The 24,381-nt window shown below is 39.8% G+C and overlaps 2 protein-coding genes across 2 annotated transcripts in view; both read right to left on the bottom strand.

The window, feature by feature from the left end:
- The window catches only part of LOC139376337 (homeobox protein aristaless-like 4), a 38,619-nt gene extending 37,434 nt beyond the window's left edge, over positions 1-1,185 (bottom strand). Inside the window, exon 1 of the mRNA XM_071118761.1 lies at positions 560-1,185. Within this exon, the coding sequence (XP_070974862.1) occupies positions 560-914 (355 nt within the window). The 5' untranslated portion in view covers positions 915-1,185. The remainder of the gene's footprint in view (positions 1-559) is intronic.
- The window catches only part of LOC139376285 (uncharacterized), a 1,125,987-nt gene that overhangs the window by 565,246 nt on the left and 536,360 nt on the right, over positions 1-24,381 (bottom strand). The gene's annotated exons all lie outside the window — the stretch shown is intronic.

The raw sequence follows: 24,381 nt of genomic DNA, 5'->3' as shown, positions 1-24,381 counted from the left end.
CTATGCCAGAATGAAATCGTTCAGCATTATTTGTCATGATTGTATTGAGCTCAACCAACAACGTGGTTTCATAAAATATCTACGGTCATGTAGTTTCTGAGAGATAGCATGCGTCTGTCTTCCTGATAGATGGAGGATTTAAGGGATTTTATAAAATGCTGGGTTCGCTCTAACTTACTCCAGTTACACTCTGGCCTCATAAAATCTGCACATTTGTAACTGTTGTTATGGCCCCTTGCCCACACGGTTCCTGGTTGTTAGTTCAGTAACCTATCCGTTGCTTTTTTTCTCTGTTTGGGTGCTGATTGACAGACGATGGCCTAGCCGCCGAAACGTTTATTTTGCTTTCGTTGCCTCGCGAAATGAGATTTAAAAAATAACTTTTTATTTGAGTGAAACCTGTTACAAATATGAATAGGATGTTTGAACCTGTACAAATATGAATATGATGTTTGAACCTGTACAAATATGAATAGGATGTTTGGATTTTAGTCAAGGCACCAGTTTTGAGCGCGTTTGTTTCAAGAACCTTTGGGATGTTGAACCGTTTGGAACTCACCATAGCTGGGGATGAGCGCGTCGTTGTGTCCTCCGCTTTCCTGGTGGAGTTTTTCGCCTTCCGGGGGTGTTTTGCAGGTCGGTCGTTGCATGAAGAGGTGGTATTTGTTGAAGTTGTTGCCCTCCTCTGTGCCGTCATCCAGTGACTGGCACTCCTGTTGGAAAGGACTCCGAGACTTCTCCTCGTAACCCTGTTGTCCTTTGGGTAGGAACGTTGGGCTGTATTTGGTTTCACTCGGTTGGAATATTCTGAAGGGATCCGATGGTTGTTGATCCCTACCGTGTGGCGAAGGCGTGTTATAATATGAATCTATGGATGTCATATCACAGTATGAAACGCACGTATCTGCGTTCATTCCTAAAAAATCACCTCCCAAAAAATAGAATTGAAAAAATCCAAACCGTTTGTTTCTTCGTTCTCCTTTTCCCCTTGCAGCAAGAACCCTTTCTCTCAAGCACTGGCGAACACACACGCACACACACTCTCACACACACTGCCGCATCTGGGGTTGGTTATAAAACGAATTAGATGTTTTCCAGAGACTTGCAGAAGACTGAACAAATGAATGCAAAGAAATCCCCCTGAAGGTTTACCGGGGTAAGGAACCAAAATGCCGTTGCTTTACAGACGATGCCACTGCTGGTCCCACTAAAGTCCTCTGCACACGACACTAGTGAAAGTCAGCGCCAAACCAGCTCTGTTATTATTCAGACAACAGAGATGGAGATGGAAAATGGGAGGTCAAGCAAGAGGGACATTTTTTTTCTTGTTTTCTTTGTAAACACGAGGGAGACACAACACATGACATTCATTTGATTAGGAGTTAATAGGACTGCTTTGATAAATGCACATCTTGTGCACATGAGAGATAATTGCTCTGAGTCAATTATATTTTCCCCTTTTATTTAACCGGATATAAATATATATATAAACTCAGCAAAAAAAAAAAAGAATTGTCCTCTCACTGTCAACTGCATTCATTTTCAGTGAACTTAACATGTGTAAATATTTGTATGAACATAACAAGATTCAACAACTGAGACATAAACAAGTTCCACAGACATGTGACTAACAGAAATGGAATAATGTGTCCCTGAACAAACGGGGGTCAAAATCAAAAGTAACAGTCAGTATCTGGTGTGGCCACCAGCTGCATTAAGTACTGCAGTGCATCTCCTCCTCATGGACTGCACCAGATTTGCCATTTTTTACTGTGAGATGTTACCCCACTCTTCCACCAAGGCACCTGCGAGTACCCAGACATTTCTGGGAGGAATGGCCCTAGACCTCACCCTCCGATCCAACAGGTCCCAGATGTGCTCAATGGGATTGAGTTTCGGGCTCTTCGCTGGCCATGGCAGAACACTGACATTCCGGTCTTGCAGGAAATCACACGTAGAATAAGCAGTATGGCTGGTGGCATTGTCATGCTGGAGGGTCATGTCAGGATGAGCCTGCAGGAAGGGTACCACATGAGACAGGAGGATGTCTTCCCTGTAACGCACAGGGTTGAGATTGCCTGCAATGACAACAAGCTCAGTCCCATGATGCTGTGACACACCGCCCCAGACCATGAAGGACCCTCCACCTCCAAATCGATCCCGCTCCAGAGTACAGGCCTCGGTGTAAAGCTCATTCCTTCGACGATAAACGCAAATCCGACCATCACCCCCGCTGAGACAAAACTTGACTCTCAGTCAAGCCTCTCTCAGCCTATTGCGGACAGTCTGATCACTGATGGAGGAATTGTACGTTCCTGGTGTAACTCGGGAAGTTTTTGTTGCCATCCTGTACCTGTCCCGCAGGTGTGATGTTCAGATCCTGTGCAGGTTTTGTTACACGTTTTCTGCCACTGCGAGGACGATCAGCTGTCCGTCCTGTCTCCCTGTAGCACTGTCTGTGGCGTCTCACTACGGACATCGCAATTTATTGCCCTGGCCACATCTGCAGTCCTCATGCCTCCATGCAGCATGCCTAAATGCAGCATGCCTAAGGCACATTCACGCCGATGAGCAGGGACCCTGGGCATCTTTCTTTTGGTGTTTTTCAGAGTCACTAGAAAGGCCTCTTTAGTGTCCTAAGTTTTCCTAACTGTGACCTTAGTAACCGGAAGGTTGCAAGATCGAATCCCCTAGCTGATAAGGTACAAATCTGTTATTCTGCCCCTGAACAAGGCAGTTAATCCACTGTCGCTTGGTGTCACTGAAAATAATAAATAGTTTATGGTTCATTGAACTAGCATGGGAAACAGTGTTTTAACCCTTTACAATGAAGATCTGTGAAGTTATTTAGATTTTTACGAATTGTCTTTGAAAGACAGGGTCCTGAAAAAGGGAAGTTTATTTTTGTTCTGAGTTGATGTATGTATATATATTTAGGAGAGCCCTAAATCTATGTAAATAAGCACTAACACATTGTGATGCATATTTCAATTATGTAGCCTGTAGCCTATATGGATGAATGTAAAGTACCGCTGGGCACAGACCTCAATTCAATGTCTTCTCCACGTTGTTTCAACGTAATTTCATTAAAATGACGTGGAAACATCGTTGATTCAACCAGTGTGTACCCAGTGAGTGGGATGTGACTTTTCGTTGTGGCCCTGGGAATCATTGTGCCAAATTTGTTGAGAAGTGCCGATACTGTTTTGGTTTTAGCCTATATATTTTTTTAGATTTTCAAATTCTACGTACTAAATAGCACAGACAAATCAACACAAACTATAGCCCTAAGACATTGTCCTTCTTTTGAGTAAAATTGATCCTTTTCCATTTATTTTTTAGAGCCGTTATGCCCTCACTTCATCAGGTAAATATTTGACATGGATCCTTATAGCAATAAACCGTTTATCTCAGTTTACGCATGTGGTTCATATTTTATATTTCTGCGTGAAATAAAATGCTCTTCTACTTTCCTTAGTTTCTAACTGCCGTTTGATAAATGTTTTCCTTGTGCTCAAAGGTGAACATAGTGTTGTTCATGATTGCTGTAGGGTAACAAGGCTATCGAAACGAAATCCCTCCTCTGCAGAAATTAAAACAAGTTTATTTTATTTGTTTTTCTTGAAGCGGCAGGCTATTATGATATCATTAAAGGACTACACGCTATTATTAATTCATGGGGTTATTGCAGGTTATTACATTATAATAACCATATATTCCTAATAATTACTACGACGACAACTACTATTAAAATATAGTACCAGAATAATACCACAATAACGAAATTGATCATTGGCGTGATTAACCAACATTAAGGCATTGAAACGCTAAAAAACATAAAACATAAAAACGTAAGACTACACTGTTTATTATGAACAACTTATAAAATTATACCTAATTTATTTAATTGATCAAGTATTTGCCTACTTGATCAATTAAAAAAAGTGGTTCCGTATAGCTAACCTTTTAAATTCGATATATTTATTTAGAGAGTTACTTGTTGGATATGTTCCTATCTGGAATTGTTGTATTAAACTCGTCTGCTTTATACACAATTAATTTAATAAAAAAGCAAAGAAATGTAACGTGAATCAAAAAGTAATATATGTAACAGTTACTACTATTCATTCTACTGTCTACTATTCCCGCGTACCATTAGTATACTGTGTACTTTTGGATTTGATTCTATACTTTTGTACGACCTTCAGTCGTATGTATTCCACACAATTCACAGCATATGGTCCAACAGAGGCCTATAACCCTGTAACTGATTCTCCCCATATTGCCACGTGAATTTCTTTCAGTGCCACGGGCAAGATAATGCGCAGAGATTCATGCTCAGTCTCAGTGGCAAACGATGTCAGTGGAAGCGACGCGGAGAATTATGTTGAGAGCTATGAGAGCCTTGCGTTTGAGCTCAGTGATTGGTTAGAATAAGCCCAGAAAAACACGTGTTCACTTTCCCTCTGATTTGCTAAGAAGTGTCACATAATATTATCTTTGATTGAATATGAAGAGTATGGGAAGCTCGTTCCCACCACCAAAATAAATACATCTGACTAGAAGTTATGAGAGAGTAAGACATTATTATGAGATAGTAAGTCCTTATTATGAGATAGTGTCATTATTCAGAGATAGTAAGTCATTCTTCAGAGATAGTAAGTCCTTATTATGAGAGTAAGTCATTATTCATAGATAGTAAGTCATTATTCGGAGATTACAAGTCATTCTGAGATAGTAAGTCATTCTTCAGAGATAGTAAGTCCTTATTATGAGAATAAGTCATTATTCTGAGAGAGTAAGTCATTATTATGACATAGTAAGTCATTATTATGAGCTAGTAAGTCCTTATTATGACATAGTAAGTCATTATGTGTGTGTGTGTGTTTGAGACAGAGAGAGAGAGAGAGAGAGAGAGAGAGAGAGAGAGAGAGAGAGAGAGAGAGAGAGAGAGAGAGAGAGAGAGAGAGAGAGAGAGAGAGAGAGAGATATAGAGAGAGAGAGAGAGAGATAGAGAGAGAGAGTTTGTCGATATTGTTCCATATTAACGGATTGGAGAGTTTTGTTGATGTGAGTTGATGCCTGTTTGACGACATCCGGTTGACTGGGACATCTGGGATTGATTGGCACATCAATTTTTTTTGACTTTTAAATTATTAATATATAGCCATTGATTCTTGAAGCATATAACTTAGAAATGCTTCATGATCAATGGTTGTACCCCATCGGAACCCCAAAATATCAGCTTGTTTTAACTCCATTGTTTGTAGACCATGTAATTGCAAACAAACACTGTATAGCTTCAAAACCTGGTTAAAAACTATTATTCTGATCTCATGGATGATCAGTCCTTGTATCCGTCCGTATGTAAGAGTTGTTGTGTCTGTGTATTTGAGAATGGTTATTTCTCCTTCTCCATTCCTCTCCTGTTTACGAAACAAAGTGGCAGGGACTTACACTTTATTAGTTTTTCAATCCCAGATTGCCCCTTTAAAGGGCATCAACCTCCATTTTCCAGACTTACTATCTCATGATAATGACTTACTATCTCATAATAACGAGTTACTAGCTCATAATTATGACTTCTCATAACTCATTGGGGGGGGGGGGGGGGGCAGGAGGCAGGAGGCAGGAGGCAGGAGGCAGGAACAGGCTTACATAGTAATGACCCACACCATACACTCTTCCATATCAATAGCACAAGATTTACATCAAGTCCCTGTGTCGCTGTTTACAGGCAATAGCTGCCAAACCAGTGGCCTGTATATCTACACTCCATGGCAGTCAGAGACTGAGGTTGATAGGATACAGGCTACAATAGGGTACACTTTTTATAGGTCTGAATAGAATAGAATAGAATGGAATAGAATACAATGGAATAGAATACAATACAATACAATACAATAGAATATAATACAATGGAATAGAATACAATACAATACAATACAATAGAATACAATACAATACAATGGAATAGAATGGAATAGAATACAATACAATAGAATAGAATGGAATAGAATACAATACAATGGAATAGAATGGAATAGAATACAATACAATAGAATAGAATGGAATAGAACGGAATAGAATAGAATGGAATACAATACAATACAATAGAATAGAATAGAATACAATACAATAGAATGGAATAGAATACAATACAATAGAATAGAATGGAATAGAATACAATACAATAGAATAGAATGGAATAGAACAGAATAGAATAGAATGGAATATAATAGAATACAATGGAATAGAATATAATAGAATAGAATGGAATATAATAGAATACAATGGAATAGAATAGAATAGAATAGAATGGAATAGAATACAATACAATAGAATAGAATGGAATAGAACGGAATAGAATAGAATGGAATACAATACAATACAATAGAATAGAATAGAATACAATACAATAGAATGGAATAGAATACAATACAATATAATAGAATGGAATAGAATACAATACAATAGAATAGAATGGAATAGAACAGAATAGAATAGAATGGAATATAATAGAATACAATGGAATAGAATAGAATAGAATAGAATGGAATATAATAGAATACAATGGAATAGAATAGAATAGAATAGAATGGAATAGAACCGAATAGAACGGAATAGAATAGAATACAATGGAATAGAATAGAATAGAATAGAATGGAATAGAACCGAATAGAATGGAATAGAATAGAACGGAATAGAATAGAATGGAATAGAATAGAATAGAATTGAATATAATAGAATAGAATGGAATGGAATGGAATAGAATTGAATATAATATAATGGAATAGAATATAATGGAATAGAATAGAATCGATGGAAAGGCCCCAGGTTAATATATAACATGTTTTCAAAATGCTTCAACCTAATTTTTTTTCCTGATTTATGAGCTATTGTTGAACTGAATAAATGACATCAGTTCGATTTAAATGATTTAAATCTCAGCGAAGATACAGATTCATAAACTGCATCGATCGTTTTCTTGTAACGACGGATGAAAGCTACACTGCATCATTCAGTGTCATTCGCTGTTAACTATAAGGCAATAAACATGTTCATTTTCATTTAAATACCAAAATAAAAGCAACCGCCTTTCAGTAAAAATACCAATTTGCTCATTCATTGCAACACTGATCTTATTAGTTATAATTATGCCTACCAGTGCGCATGTGTTGAACCCTCGTCTGGTCATATGTTCACAGGCACCTCTCCTGCTGTGCAGGTATTTTTTAACAAGTCGTTGAATGTATTTCCATCATTCTTTTATTGCCCAATCTCCTGTAGAGTAGTGTTTTTCGGCAATACAACGAAATGAGTGATTTGGTGGCTTGCATACCACTGCGGTCTCTCCTGCTTTAATTAACGGCTGTTTGTAGCCTAATTTGCCTGTACATTTCCTACTGAATATAAGTATATATATTTGTAGAACTAACAGATATTGTTGTATCCTACTTTTTACAAATGAGGATTTACAATATATTTATTACAAACTCAATAATGATGTATTATTAGTTTACAAGCAGACCTTCAGATAAAGTCTTTTACAGATTGTAAATCAATAAAGTATCATTTGGATGGAAATGTAACCAATTTATACCAATACATAATTCATTGATTATAATAACATTCTGTTGAAGTGAACTATTCAGAGGCTTTCCAAATGATTAAAGGGTGTAGTAGAATTGAAGAGCCCCTGGTTTAGCTTTGATCATGTATACAGCCCCCATGTAAGACCCACAGTTAATAAGACCCACAGTTAAGACACAGGCTACATAGTTAAGACCCACAGTTAAGACCCAGGCTACACAGTTAAGACCCACAGTTAAGACCCACAGTTAAGACCCACAGTTAAGACACAGGCTACACAGTTAAGACCCAGAGTTAAGACACAGGCTACACAGTTAAGACCCACAGTTAAGACCCAGGCTACACAGTTAAGACCCACAGTTAAGACCCACAGTTAAGACCCACAGTTAAGACCCACAATTAAGACACAGGCTACACAGTTAAGACCCACAGTTAAGACCCACAGTTAAGACCCACAGTTAAGACACAGGCTACACAGTTAAGACCCAGAGTTAAGACACAGGCTACACAGTTAAGACCCACAGTTAAGACCCAGGCTACACAGTTAAGACCCACAGTTAAGACCCACAGTTAAGACCCACAGTTAAGACCCACAGTTAAGACCCACAGTTAAGACACACAGTTAAGACCCACAGTTAAGACCCACAGTTAAGACCCACAGTTAAGACACAGGCTACACAGTTAAGACCCACAGTTAAGACCCAAATGCACCACTGACCTATACACTGCACTCAACCATGACATTCTTTTTTTAAACCTTTTCATGGTAAATGTGGACCACTGTTTCCCCTTCTGTCTGTTTAGCTTCCAGCAGGAAGTAGGAAACATGGGCAGGTTATTCTATTCGGGCACAGTGAATGACACTTACGCACGCACGCACGCATGCACACACACACACACACACTTTGTGCTGCACTGTTGGAGGGATTGATTATTCCCAGACACAACATCGCAGCTCAACTCAGCCCAGCGCCTGTAGGGTTTATGTTGGCACAGAACTCACACAGATTTGGAACAGACAGGCAGGGCCCTTTACCGCTCGCCTGGCTATCAGAGAGAGACTACCTGAGAGAGGGAGAGGGAGAGAGATGGAGAGCGAGAGGGAGAGAGGGAGAGACTACCTGAGAGAGGGAGAGGGAGAGAGACTACAAGAGAGACGGAGAGGAAGAGAGATTGAGAGATTGAGAGAGAGAGAGAGAGAGAGAGAGAGAGGGAGAGAGGGCGAGACTACCTGAGAGAGGGAGAGGGAGAGAGATGGAGAGGGAGAGGGAGAGAGGGAGAGACTACCTGAGAGAGGGAGAGAGACTACCTGAGAGACGGAGAGGAAGAGAGATTGAGAGAGAGGGAGAGAGGGCGAGACTACCTGAGAGAGGGAGAGGGAGAGAGACTTCCTGAGAGACGGAGAGGAAGAGAGATTGAGAGAGAGAGGGAGAGAGGGCGAGATTACCTGAGAGAGGGAGAGAGATGGAGAGGGAGAGACTACCTGAGAGAGGGAGAGGGAGAGAGACTACCTGAGAGACGGAGAGGAAGAGAGATTGAGAGAGAGAGAGAGAGAGAGAGGGAGAGAGGGCGAGACTACCTGAGAGAGGGAGAGGGGGAGAGACTACCTGAGAGATGGCGAGGAAGAGAGATGGAGAGAGAGAGAGGTAGAGACTGCCTGAGAGAGGGAGAGGAAGAGAGAGGAAGAGAGCGAGGGAGGGAGGGAGAGACTACATGAGAGAGGGAAAGGAAGAGAGAGGGAGAGAGAGAGACTACCTGAGAGAGGGAGAGGAAGAGAGAGGGAGAAAGGGAGAGACTACCTGAGAGAGGGAGAGAGGGAGAGCAAGAGAGAGAGACTAGAGTGAGAGGGAAAGGGAGAGGAAGAGAGAGAGAGAGAGAGAGTGTGCGTGTGTGCGTGTGTGTGTGTGTGTGTGCGTGTGTGTGTGTGTGTGTGTGTGTGTATAACCTGTGGGAAAGGCACTACTGTTCTTTGGAACAATACGTACTGTATAATGACCTAAACAAGCACTCATATCTCACCCAGTTATTTTTAGAACACAAATCACACGGAACGTTCGGTCGGAGTCTGTGATATGTATGTAAGAGGTAACATATAACTTCTCTCATGCACACACACACACACACACACACACACACACACACACACACATTGTCCCCGTGAAGTCCGGCCAACGTATATTCAGAGAAATGTTAATTAAAGGAACACTGGGGATTCATGAAAAATTCCATCTCAACTATAACAAGCCCTCCCGTCAATCTGTCATCACATCCTAGACCCCAGACAGACAGACAGGCAGACAGGCAGGCAGACAGACAGACGGACAGACAGACAGACAGACAGGCTGGCTGGCAGGAGACAGACAGACAGACAGACAGACAGACAGACAGACAGACAGACAGACAGACAGACAGACAGACAGACAGACAGGTGCTATCCACTAGTCCCTCATATATTATTTGACCCTTTATTTTAGATGTGTTTTGTAAAGTGAGCCTGTAAATGCAGTTTAGCGTCGTCTGCAGTGAGTAAGTGTTTGAGTGTCCTGGGGACATCGGGACATCTGGGGACATCTGGGGACATCTGGGGACATCTGGGGACATCGGGACATCTGGGGACATCTGGGGACATCGGGACATCTGGACCGCAGAATAACATATCTTCTATATTATGGGCTGCCATGGTGATGCTTTGTCTGAAGCCCTCACCCTGAAGAAGGCACCTCTATATTATGGGTTGCCATGGTGATGCTTTGTCTGAATCCCTCACCCTGAAGAAGGCACCTCTATATTATGGGCTGCCATGGTGATGCTTTGTCTGAATCATGGTGATGCTTTACCCAATACATTACTGGGAGCTTATATATGTAGAGTTATATATATAATTATATACAGTTATATACTATATAGAGTTATATATATAATTATATACAGTTATGTACTATATAGAGTTATATATATAATTATATACAGAGTTATATACTATATAGAGTTATATATAGAATTATATACAGTTATATACTATGTAGAGTTATATATAGAATTATATACAGTTATATATAGAATTATATACAGAGTTATATACTATATAGAGTTATATACTATATAGAGTTATATACTATACAGAGTTTTATACTATATAGAGTTATATACATAGTTATATAGAGAGTTACAGTGAGCTCCAAAAGTCTTGTGACAGTGACAAACTGTGTTGTAGTTTTGGCTCTGTACTCCAGCACTTTGGATTTGACTTGATACAATGACCATGGAGGTTAAAGTGCAAACTGTCAGCTTTAATTTATTTGAGGGTATTTTTATTCATATCAGGTGAACCGTTCAGAATTTACAGCTTTTTATTTTACAGTCCCTCCAAGGGACTGTATTTGGTCCCATATTCCTAGCAACCAACGATTTCTTCAGGCTTGTGACTCTTACTCATCCACATTAATGTAGAAATGTTTCTAAATATTGACTAATAGTGACTCCAAAATGACTCAATACATTATTTATCATTCATTTCCTTTGGGCACAAAATAATCTGAAACACAACGAAAATAAATAACTAACTGCATCCAACAGGTTTGTAGAGTCCCAAGCTTGATGTGATCATTGCGCGCTAGGAATATGACAGGCTGTACTTGAACCTCGTAGTCGTTGTATCGTTTAAAATCCGAAGCACCAGAGAAAAGAGCCACAACAACAACATGTCACTGTCCCATTACTGTTGGAGCTCACTGTATATGAATAGTTATATAGAGTTATATACATAGATATACATAGTTATATAGAGTTATATACATAGTTATATAGAGTTATATACATAGTTATATAGAGTTATATACATAGATATACATAGTTATATAGAGTTATATACATAGATATATACATAGTTACATAGAGTTATATACATAGATATACATAGTTATATAGAGTTATATACATAGATATATATATAGTTATATAGAGTTATATACATAGATATATACATAGTTATATAGAGTTATATACATAGTTATATAGAGTTATATACATAGTTATATACATAGTTATATAGAGTTATATACATAGTTATATAGAGTTATATACATAGATATACATAGTTATATAGAGTTATATACATAGATATATACATAGATATACATAGTTATATAGAGTTATATACATAGTTATATAGAGTTATATACATAGTTATATAGAGTTATATACATAGATATACATAGTTATATAGAGTTATATACATAGATATATACATAGTTACATAGAGTTATATACATAGATATACATAGTTATATAGAGTTATATACATAGATATATATATAGTTATATAGAGTTATATACATAGATATATACATAGTTATATAGAGTTATATACATAGTTATATAGAGTTATATACATAGTTATATACATAGTTATATAGAGTTATATACATAGTTATATAGAGTTATATACATAGATATACATAGTTATATAGAGTTATATACATAGATATATACATAGTTATATAGAGTTATATACATAGTTATATAGAGTTATATACGTAGTTATATACATAGTTATATACATAGATATATACATAGTTACATAGAGTTATATACATAGTTATATAGAGTTATATACATAGTTATACATAGTTATATAGAGTTATATACATAGATATATACATAGTTATATAGAGTTATATACATAGATATACATAGTTATATAGAGTTATATACATAGATATATACATAGTTATATAGAGTTATATACATAGATATATAAATAGTTATATAGAGTTATATACATAGATATATATAGAGTTATATACATAGATATATACATAGTTATATAGAGTTATATACATAGATATATAAATAGTTATATAGAGTAATATACATAGATATATATAGAGTTATATACATAGATATATAAATAGTTATATAGAGTAATATACATAGATATATATAGAGTTATATACATAGATATGTACATAGTTATATAGAGTTATATACATAGATATATATAGAGTTATATACATAGATATGTACATAGTTATATAGAGTTATATACATAGATATATATAGAGATATGTATATAGTTATATATAGAGTTATATACATAGATATGTACATAGTTATATAGAGTTATATACATTGATATATATAGAGTTATATACATAGATATGTAAATAGTTATATAGAGTTATATACATATATATATATAGAGTTATATACATAGATATGTAAATAGCCATATAGAGTTTCAGAAAATATTAATTCCCCTTGATTTATTTCACGTTTTGTTCTGTTACAGCCTCAATTCAAAATGGATTACATTTATATATTTTTTCTCACCCACAACAATAAAGTGAAAATATGTTTTTAGACATTTTTGCAAATATATTGAAAATTAAATGCTAAAAAAATCTCATTTACTTAAGTATTCACACCCCTGAGTCAATACTTTGTAGAAGCACCTTTAGCAGCTGGGAGTCTTTCTGGGTAAGTCTCTAAGAGATTTACACACCTGGATTGTGCAACATTTCCCCATTATTCTTTTCAAAATTCTTCAAGCTCTGTCAAATTGGGTGTTGATCATTGCTAGACAACTATTTTCAGGTCTTGCCATAGATTTTCAAGTAAATTTAAGTCAAAACTCTAGCTCGGCCACTCAGGAACATTCACTGTCTTCTTGGTTAACAACTTGGTTAAAAACCAGAGTAGATTTGGCCTTGTAAAATTAGGTTATTGTCCTGCTGAAAGGTGAATTCATCTCCCAGTGTCTGCTGGAAAGCAGACGGAACCAGGTTTTCTTCTAGGATTTTGCCTGTGCTTAGCTCCATTACGTTTGTTTTTTATCCTGAAGAACTCTCCAGTCCCTAACAATTACAACCATACCCATAACATGATGCAGCCACCACTATGCTTGAAAATATGGAGAATAGTACTCAGTAATGTGTTGTATTGGATTTGCCCCAAACATAACACTTTGTATTCAGGACAAATATGTAATTGCTTTGCCAAATTATTTGCAGTATTACTTTAGTGCCTTGTTGCAAACGGGACACATGTTTTGGAATATTTATATTCTGTACAGGCTTCCTTCTTTTCCCTCTGTTATTTATATTAGCATTGTGGAGTAACTACAATGTCGTTTATCCATCCTCAGTTTCCTCCCGTCACAGCCATTAAACTCTGTAACTGTTTTAAAGTCTCCATTGGCCTCATGGTGAAATCCCTGAGCGGTTTCCTTCCTCTCCTGCAACTGAGTTAGGAAGGACACCTGTATGTTTGTAGTGACTGGGGTGTATTGATACACCATCCAAAGTAATGAAGAACTTCACTATGATCAGAGGGATATTCAATGTCAGCATTCTTTTTTTTACCCATCTACCAATAGGTGTCCTACTTTGAGAGGCATTGGAACACCTCCCTGGTCTTTGTGGTTGAATCTGTGATTGAAATTCACTGCTCGAATGAGGGATTTTACAGATAATTTTATGTGACTTATTGAGCACATTTTTACTCCTAAACTTATTTAGGATTTCTATAACAAAGGGGTTGAATACTTATTGACTCAAGATATTTCAGCTTTCCGTTTTTATTAATTTGTAAACACTTCAGAAAAAAATGTTTAATTCCACATTGACATCATGGGGTATTGTTTGTACACCATTGACACAAAATCTCAATTGAATCCGTTTTAAATTCAGGTTGTCACAACAACAAAATGTGCAAAAAAAAACTTTCTGAAGGTTCTGTACTTATCACTCTTTATTTTTATGGATCCCTCACCATGGCAACCAGATGATGACGGCCCTGGTCGGCACTGTGGGAGCTGCTTCATGGTAACGTCTTCAATTCCATCTAAAAGCCATGACTCCCCTGTCGCGGGAAATCAACACGGCTTCTCCATGACGCTGTTGTTACCTCGTCATGTAAACCAGACGATGAGACTCAGTGTTGTGTGGTGATGCTGTCTTACTCACTGCAGACGACGCTAAACTGCATTTACAGGCTCACTTTACAAAACACATCTAAAATAAAGGGTCAAATAATATATGAGGGACTAGTGGATGGCACCTGTCTGTCTGTCTGTCTGTCTGTCTGTCTGTCTGTCCTAAGTACTAGCTTGTGAATGTTGTTGCCGGTCAGACCAAAGCTGCTATTCATCATAAGTCTATTTTATCTGACGTCGTTGGTTTGGATGCCACCTGCTTTGAATATACCTATGAGTTTAACACCTGACTTCTATTCCCATTTGAGGGGTTATAGGTGAACAGATATGTCCTCTCTTACCATATCCAAGGGTCAGGACTTATGATGAACCAGTTATGTTGATCCGGCTGTTGGGGGGGGGGGGTTACTGCTCACTTCCCTGAAGATGGGTATGCCCCCCCCCTCGCCCTCTGAGAGAAAGACAGAGGTTTTTTTATTGTAAATTGGTTTCACATGAGCCAGGCACCCACACTACGTCAGCAGATTCTCTGATCGAATTAAGCTGAGATGAGGAGGGAGAGAAGGAATGAGGCAGCAGTGGTACTGATCTGACTGACATCAACACAACTGAAGGACAGAGGCAGGAGTGGTACTGACTGATCTGACTGACATCAACACAACTGAAGGACAGAGGCAGGAGTGGTACTGATCTGACTAACATCAACACAACTGAAGGACAGAGGCAGGAGTGGTACTGATCTGACTGACATCAACACAACTGAAGGACAGAGGCAGGAGTGGTACTGATCTGACTGACATCAACACAACTGAAGGACAGAGGCAGGAGTGGTACTGATCTGACTGACATCAACACAACTGAAGGACAGAGGCAGGAGTGGTACTGATCTGACTGACATCAACACAACTGAAGGACAGAGGCAGGAGTGGTACTGATCTGACTGACATCAACACAACTGAAGGACAGAGGCAGGAGTGGTACTGATCTGACTGACATCAACACAACTGAAGGACAGAGGCAGGAGTGGTACTGATCTGAATTACATCAACAGAACTGACAGATAGTCTTTTCCATTTTTCTCTGACCTCTTCTTTGCCAGAACAAGACATTTTTAACCGACGTAGACTTTAACCCATGTAGACTTTAACCCATGTAGAGTTGAACCCATGTAGACTTTAAACCATGTAGAGATGAACCCATGTAGACTTTAAACCATGTAGAGATGAACCCATTTAGACTTTAACCCATGTAGACTTTAACCCATGTAGACTTTAACCCATGTAGAGATGAACCCATTTAGACTTTAACCCATGTAGAGTTGAACCCATGTAGACTTTAACCCATGTAGAGATGAACCCATTTAGACTTTAACCCATGTAGAGTTGAACCCATGTAGACTTTAACACATGTAGACTTTAACCCATGTAGACTTTAACCCATGTAGAGTTGAACCCATGTAGACTTTAACCCATGTAGAGATGAACCCATTTAGACTTTAACCCATGTAGACTTTATCCCATGTAGAGATAAACCCATGTAGACTTTAACCCATGTAGAGATGAACCCATTTAGAATTTAACCCATGTAGAGATGAACCCATTTAGACTGTAACCCATGTAGAGATGAACCCATTTAGACTTTAACCCATGTAGACTTTAACCCATGTAGACTTTAACCCATGTAGACTTTAACCCATGTAGACTTTAACCCATGTAGAGATGAACCCATTTAGACTGTAACCCATGTAGAGATGAACCCATTTAGACTTTAACCCATGTAGACTTTAACCCATGTAGACTTTAACCCATGTAGACTTTAACCCATGTAGACTTTAACCCATGTAGACTTTAACCCATGTAGGCTTTAACCCATGTAGACTTTAACCCATGTAGACTTTAAACCATGTAGACTTTAACCCATGTAGACTTTAACCCATTTAGACTTTAACCCATGTAGACTTTAACCCATGTAGAGATGAACCCATGTAGGCTTTAACCCATGTAGACTTTAACCCATGTAGACTTTAACCCATGTAGACTTTAACCCATGTAGACTTTAACCCATGTAGAGATGAACCCATGTAGACTTTAACCCATGTAGACTTTAAACCATGTAGACTTTAACCCATGTAGACTTTAACCCATGTAGAATTTAACCCATGTAGACTTTTACACATGTAGACTTTAACCCATGTAGACTTTAACCCATGTAGACTTTAACCCATGTAGACTTAAACCATGTAGAGATGAACCCATGTAGAGATGAACCCATGTAGAGATGAACCCATGTAGACTTTAACCCATGTAGACTTTAACCCATGTAGACTTTAACCCATGTAGACTTTAACCCATGTAGAGTTGAACCCATGTAGACTTTGACTCATGTAGACTTTAACCCATGTAGACTTTAACCCATGTAGAGATGAACCCATTTAGACTTTAACCCATGTAGACTTTATCCCATGTAGAGATGAACCCATGTAGACTTTAACCCATGTAGAGATGAACCCATTTAGACTTTAACACATGTAGAGAAACGCATTTAGACTTTAACCCATGTAGAGATGAACCCATTTAGACTTTAACCCATGTAGACTTTAACCCATGTAGACTTTAACCCATGTACACTTTAACCCATGTAGAGATAAACCCATGTAGAGTTGAACCCATGTAGAGATGAACCCATGTAGAGATGAACCCATGTAGACTTTAACCCATGTATACTTTAACCCATGTAGACTTTAACCCATGTAGACTTTAACCCATGTAGACTTTATCCCATGTAGAGATGAACCCATGTAGACTTGAACCCATGTAGAGATGAACCCATTTAGACTTTAACCCATGTAGACTCTAACCCATGTAGACTTTAACCCATGTAGACTTAAACCCATTTAGACTTTAACCCATGTAGAGTTGAACCCATTTAGACTTGAACCCATGTAGACTTTAACCCATGTAGACTTTAACCCATGTAGACTTGAACCCATGTAGAGTTGAACCCATTTAGACTTTAACCCATGTAGACTTTAACCCATGTAGAGATGAACCCATGTAGACTTTAACCCATGTAGACTTTAACCCATGTAGAGTTGAACCCATTTAGACTTTAACCCATTTAGACTTTAACCCATGTAGACTTTAACCCATGTAGAGTTGAACCCATTTAGACTTTAATCCATGTAGAGTTGAACCCATGTAGACTTTAACCCATGTAGACTTTAACCCATGTAGAGATGAACCCATTTAGACTTTAACCCATGTAGAGATGAACCCATTTAGACTGTAACCCATGTAGAGATGAACCCATTTAGACTTTAACCCATGTAGACTTTAACCCATGTAGACTTTAACCCATGTAGACTTTAACCCATGTAGACTTTAACCCATGTAGAGATGAACCCATGTAGGCTTTAACCCATGTAGACTTTAACCCATGTAGACTTTAAACCATGTAGACTTTAACCCATTTAGACTTTAACCCATGTAGACTTTAACCCATGTAGACTTTAAACCATGTAGACTTTAACCCATGTAGAGATGAACCCATGTAGACTTTAACCCATGTAGACTTTAAACCATGTAGACTTTAACCCATGTAGACTTTAACCCATGTAGAATTTAACCCATGTAGACTTTAACACATGTAGACTTTAACCCATGTAGACTTTAACCCATGTAGACTTTAACCCATGTAGACTTTAACCCATGTAGAGATGAACCCATGTAGAGATGAACCCATGTAGAGATGAACCCATGTAGACTTTAACCCATGTAGACTTTAACCCATGTAGAGTTGAACCCATGTAGACTTTGACTCATGTAGACTTTAACCCATGTAGACTTTAACCCATGTAGAGATGAACCCATTTAGACTTTAACCCATGTAGACTTTATCCCATGTAGAGATGAACCCATGTAGACTTGAACCCATGTAGAGATGAACCCATTTAGACTTTAACCCATGTAGAGATGAACCCATTTAGACTTTAACCCATGTAGAGATGAACCCATTCAGACTTTAACCCATGTAGACTTTAACCCATGTACACTTTAACCCATGTAGAGATAAACCCATGTAGAGTTGAACCCATGTAGAGATGAACCCATGTAGAGATGAACCCATGTAGACTTTAACCCATGTATACTTTAACCCATGTAGACTTTAACCCATGTAGACTTTAACCCATGTAGAGATTAACCCATTTAGACTTTAACCCATGTAGAGATGAACCCATTTAGACTTTAACCCATGTAGAGATTAACCCATTTAGACTTTAACCCACGTAGACTCTAACCCATGTAGACTTGAACCCATGTAGAGATGAACCCATTTAGACTTTAACCCATGTAGACTCTAACCCATGTAGACTTTAACCCATGTAGACTTTAACCCATGTAGAGTTGAACCCATGTAGACTTTAACCCATTTAGACTTTAACCCATGTAGACTTTAACCCATGTAGACTTTAACCCATGTAGACTTTAACCCATGTAGACTTTAACCCATGTAGAGATGAACCCACGTAGACTTTAACCCATGTAGAGATGAACCCATGTAGACTTTAACCCATGTAGACTTTAACCCATGTAGACTTTACCCCCTGTAGACTTTAACCCATGTAGACTTTAACCCATGTATAATTTAACCCATGTAGACTTTAACCCATGTAGACTTCATCACATGTAGACTTTAACCCATGTAGACTTTAACCCATGTAGACTTTAACCCATGTAGACTTTAACCCATGTAGACTTTAACCCATGTAGAGATGAACCCATGTAGACTTTAACCCATGTAGAGATGAACCCATGTAGAGTTGAACCCATGTAGAGATGAACCCATGTAGAGATGAACCCATGTATACTTTAACCCATGTAGACTTTAACCCATGTAGACTTTAACCCATGTAGACTTTAACCCATGTAGAGATGAACCCATGTAGACTTTAACCCATGTAGAGATGAACCCATGTATACTTTAACCCATGTAGACTTTAAGCCATGTCGACTTTAACACATGTAGACGTTAACCCATGTAGACTTTAAGCCATGTAGACTTTAACCCATGTAGACTTTAACCCATGTAGACTTTAAGCCATGTAGACTTTAACCCATTTAGACTTTAACCCATGTAGACTTTAACCCATGTAGACTTTAAGCCATGTAGACTTCAACCCATGTAGACTTTAACCCATGTAGACTTTAACACATGTAGACTTTAACACATGTAGAGATGAACCCATGTATAATTTAACCCATTAAGTTTTTAACCCATGTAGAGATGAACTAATGTATAATTTAACCCATGTAGTTTTTAACCCATGTAGAGTTGAACCCATGTAGAGTTGAACCAATTTAGACTTTAACCCATGTAGAGATGAACCCATGTAGACTTTAAGCCAAGGATGGCCAAGGCATCATCACCATCTCAACAGTTCAGAGAACTGAAATAGCTTTGGAAATATCTCTGAAATAGCTTTGGAAATATCTCTGAAATAGCTTTGGAAATATCTCTGAAATCTCTGAAATAGCTTTGGATCTCTGGAAGCATCTTGTTGACAGTGTCTGCCTGCCAAATTACTATAATGTCTCATGTGAATGTCATCCCATTATCTCCCAGAGAGAGACACATACACACATACAATGTCCAGACATGGCTAACATTGATACCGTATTGAAAAGCTACTCCTTTTGGGCCTGGTGTTTTGTAAAGAGATTTATACCAGTAACGCCCAACCTCCTGAAGGAGAGTCGTACCCCCCTCTGCTATGTTGCCACCAACCTCAACATAACATTTGAGCTTCATGGATTCTCTACTCCCCTTTAATCTCTACACCCTCTAAATCCTACTACTATCGTAGTTTAATAGTTTTGGAATGTCATCTTGCTTAGACTCTCTTTCCTCTTATTGGTTCTCCTCTCTGGCTCACCTGGAACCAATCAGCAACAGAATCAAAGTGTCCTGACATGAAAGAACCAGCTCCTCCCTTTGATAGTCCATTATTTCGCAGGGTCTCTTGTTCTCTCATTTCATCTGTCTGTCTCTCTCTAATTCTGTCTGTCTCTCTGTCTGTCTCTCTCTAATTCTGTCTGTCTGTCTGTCTGTCTGTCTGTCTGTCTGTCTGTCTGTCTGTCTGTCTGTCTGTCTGTCTTTCTGTCTGTCTGTCTGTCTGTCTGTCTGTCTGTCTGTCTGTCTGTCTGTCTGTCTGTCTGTCTGTTTGTCTCTCTGTCTGTCTCTCTCTAATTATCTCTGTCTCTCTCTAATTTTGTCTCTCTCTCTCTCTCTCTCTCTCTATTCTTGTTCTTATTCTGGTAGCTCTGTAACTATGGTTGGTAATAATCTCTTGGTAATCTTCAAGCTGAAACAGAGACATTCTAACACTGAGAATTATGTTGATGGCCTTGAGACACTTCTCTGGTGTACTTCTGTTATTTTCCCCCTGAAGAAGACTGCACAATGGGCCGGGGGTCTAACAATAAGCCGTATAACAGTGTTCAATGGGAGAGAAAAAAACAACCTTGGTTGTTCTGAGATGTTGATTATAATATTGTCAAAGACCTTGGGGAACGTTGAGATATTGTATTGTGTCCTGGGCCCTCAGCTCAGAACTCCAGTCAGTCAGTCCCTCTGCTCAGCCCTCCAGTCAGTCAGTCCCTCTGCTCAGAACTCCAGTCAGTCAGTCTCTCTGCTCAGCCCTCCAGTCAGTCAGTCAGTCCCTCTGCTCAGCCCTCTGCTCAGCCCTCCAGTCAGTCAGTCTCAGTCCAGAGCTGCTGCATGTAACAGCAGGGTGATTAAACTGTAATATCTGTAATAATGTTCCTTTAGAGGGTCCAGAGGGATTTACCACGGGTCAACATGTCAGACTCCATTTCCCCCCCCCCCTCTCTGTACCCTCTCTGTACCCTCTCTGCAGCCACTCTGCAGCCTCTCTGCAGCCTCTCTGTAGCCTCTCTGTAGCCTCTCTGCAGCATCAGCCTCTCTGCAGCCTCTCTGTAGCCTCTCTGTAGCCTCTCTGCAGCATCAGCCTCTCTGCAGCCTCTCTGCAGCCTCTCTGTAGTCTCTCTGCAGCATCAGCCTCTCTGCAGCCTCTCTGTAGTCTCTATGCAGCATCAGTCTCTCTGTAGCCTCTCTGCAGCCTCTCTGCAGCCTCTCTGTAGTCTCTATGCAGCATCAGTCTCTCTGCAGCCTCTCTGTAGTCTCTCTGTAGTCTCTCTCCAGCATCAGTCTATCTGTAGCCTCTCTGTAGCCTCTCTGCAGCATCAGTCTCTCTGTAGTCTCTCTGTAGCCTCTCTGCAGCATCACTGTAGTCTCTCTGCAGCATCAGTCTCTCTGCAGCATCACTGTAGCCTCTCAGGACAGTGACGTGCTAGCAGGACAGTGACAGGCTAGCAGGACAGTGACGGGCTAGCAGGACAGTGACGCGCTAGCAAGACAGTGACAGGCTAGCAGGACAGTGACACTCTAGCAGGACAGTGACGTGCTAGCAGGACAGTGACGGGCTAGCAGGACAGTGACGTGCTAGCAGGACAGTGACAGGCTAGCAGGACAGTGACACTCTAGCAGGACAGTGACGTGCTAGCAGGACAGTGACAGGCTAGCAGGACAGTGACACTCTAGCAGGACAGTGACGTGCTAGCAGGACAGTGACGGGCTAGCAGGACAGTGACGTGCTAGCAGGACAGTGACAGGCTAGCAGGACAGTGACACTCTAGCAGGACAGTGACGTGCTAGCAGGACAGTGATGGGCTAGCAGGACAGTGACGCGCTAGCAAGACAGTGACAGGCTAGCAGGACAGTGACACTCTAGCAGGACAGTGACGTGCTAGCAGGACAGTGACGGGCTAGCAGGACAGTGACGTGCTAGCAGGACAGTGACGGGCTAGCAGGACAGTGACGTGCTAGCAGGACAGTGACGCGCTAGCAGGACAGTGACGTGCTAGCAGGACAGTGATGCGATAGCAGGACAGTGACGTGCTAGCAGGACAGTGACGCGATAGCAGGACAGTGACGCGCTAGCAGGACAGTGACGCGCTAGCAGGACAGTGACGCGCTAGCAGGACAGTGACGCGCTAGCAGGACAGTGACACGCTAGCAGGACAGTGACGTGCTAGCAGGACAGTGACGTGCTAGCAGGACAGTGACGCGCTAGCAGGACAGTGACACGCGCTAGCAGGACAGTGACGTGCTAGCAGGACAGTGACGTGCTAGCAGGACAGTGACTTGCTAGCAGGACAGTGACGCTAGCAGCCTTCGTGAGGTGACATCTCCTTTTCTGAGATCTAAGGTCAACTGATGCTCACAGTGTGTAGTATACTCTAAAAGCCTTGAATTAGGCAGAGAGACATACACCTGTATATAAAGGCCTTTTCCAGGTTCAGCCGATGCCTGCCTTACTTAGTCAGTCATAACAAGACAATATTTATTGCAGTGAGTGTGTTGGAGTTTCCTCCACTTCAGCATAAACCACAGAACAGCAGACAGACACCATCAGTATGTATCTGAGACAAAATGTCCTCTCTTTGACCAGAGGGAGCCAAAACAACACAAAGCCATCCTCTTCTCTTCAGCAGCCCGTCAGCCAGTCAACCACAGGCCTAGTGGTCACAGGTGCTGGAGACGCAGGAATCCGTCACGGTGCTACCATGTTATTGGCTTGGACTGGACTTCTTCCCACGAACAACAACACTGGACCTGTTATCTTGGCTGCTCCTCCATGTGACTTTAATTGAGTGATTAGACTTAATTCAATAAGCAATTGAAGGGCAGTGAGATGCGCGTGAGTTGGAGGCGTAAAGCAAAAGAGCGCCTGTTGAAGTGAACTCTTTGTCCTGTGGACCTCCGTCACAGCTGCTACCTTTCAGCCTGAATCACGCGGCCCGATGGGCAGACGGCCAGCACCCTGTATAGGGACAACACCACGATAGGTGTCCACCACGCCACCAATTTGAGGAAACACGCAGCCGACACATGCTCTTTTCTGGGTTTTGTACATGGTGCTCCCACCATGTCCCACGTCTTGTGTTACTACCCACGTGAGACTCTATCCATGTCCCATGTCTTGTGTTACTACCCACGTGAGACTCTATCCATGTCCCACGTCTTGTGTTACTACCCACGTGAGACTCTATCCATGTCCCACGTCTTGTGTTACTACCCACGTGAGACTCTATCCATGTCCCTCGACTCTATAATGAGGCACTCAATTGATACTCTATACTGAGACTCTGTAATGAGACTCTATAATGAGACTCTATAATGAGACTCTATAATGAGACTCTATACTGAAACTCTATAATGAGACTCTATAATGAGACTCTATAATGAGACTCTATAATGAGACTCTAGAATGAGACTCTATAATGAGACTCTATAATGAGACTCTATAATGAGACTCTATAATGAGATTCTTTAATGAGGCACTCAATTGATACTCTATAATGAGACTCTATACTGAGACTCTATAATGAGACTCTTAACTGAGATTATATACTGAGACTCTATACTGTGACTACATGCTGAGATTCTATAATGAGACTCTACAATGAGACTCTATGATGAGATTCTATAATGATATTCTATAATAAGACTCTATAATGAGATTCAATAACAGACACTATAATAGGACTCTATAATGAGGCTCTATACTGAGACTCTATACTGAGACTCTATATTGAGATTCTATGAGACTCTATAATCAGGCTCTATACTGAGACTCTATAATGAGACTGTATATTGAGATTCTATGAGACTCTATAATGAGGCTCTATACTGAGACTCTATACTGAGACTCTATAATGAGACTGTATATAGAGATTCTATGAGACTCTATAATGAGACTCTATAATGACTCT

The sequence above is a fragment of the Oncorhynchus clarkii genome, chromosome 2 (assembly GCF_045791955.1).
Source record: "Oncorhynchus clarkii lewisi isolate Uvic-CL-2024 chromosome 2, UVic_Ocla_1.0, whole genome shotgun sequence".
Classification (NCBI taxonomy): Eukaryota; Metazoa; Chordata; class Actinopteri; order Salmoniformes; family Salmonidae; genus Oncorhynchus; species Oncorhynchus clarkii.
Note: the sequence above shows the minus strand (reverse complement) of the source record. Positions and strands in the feature narration are given on the sequence as shown.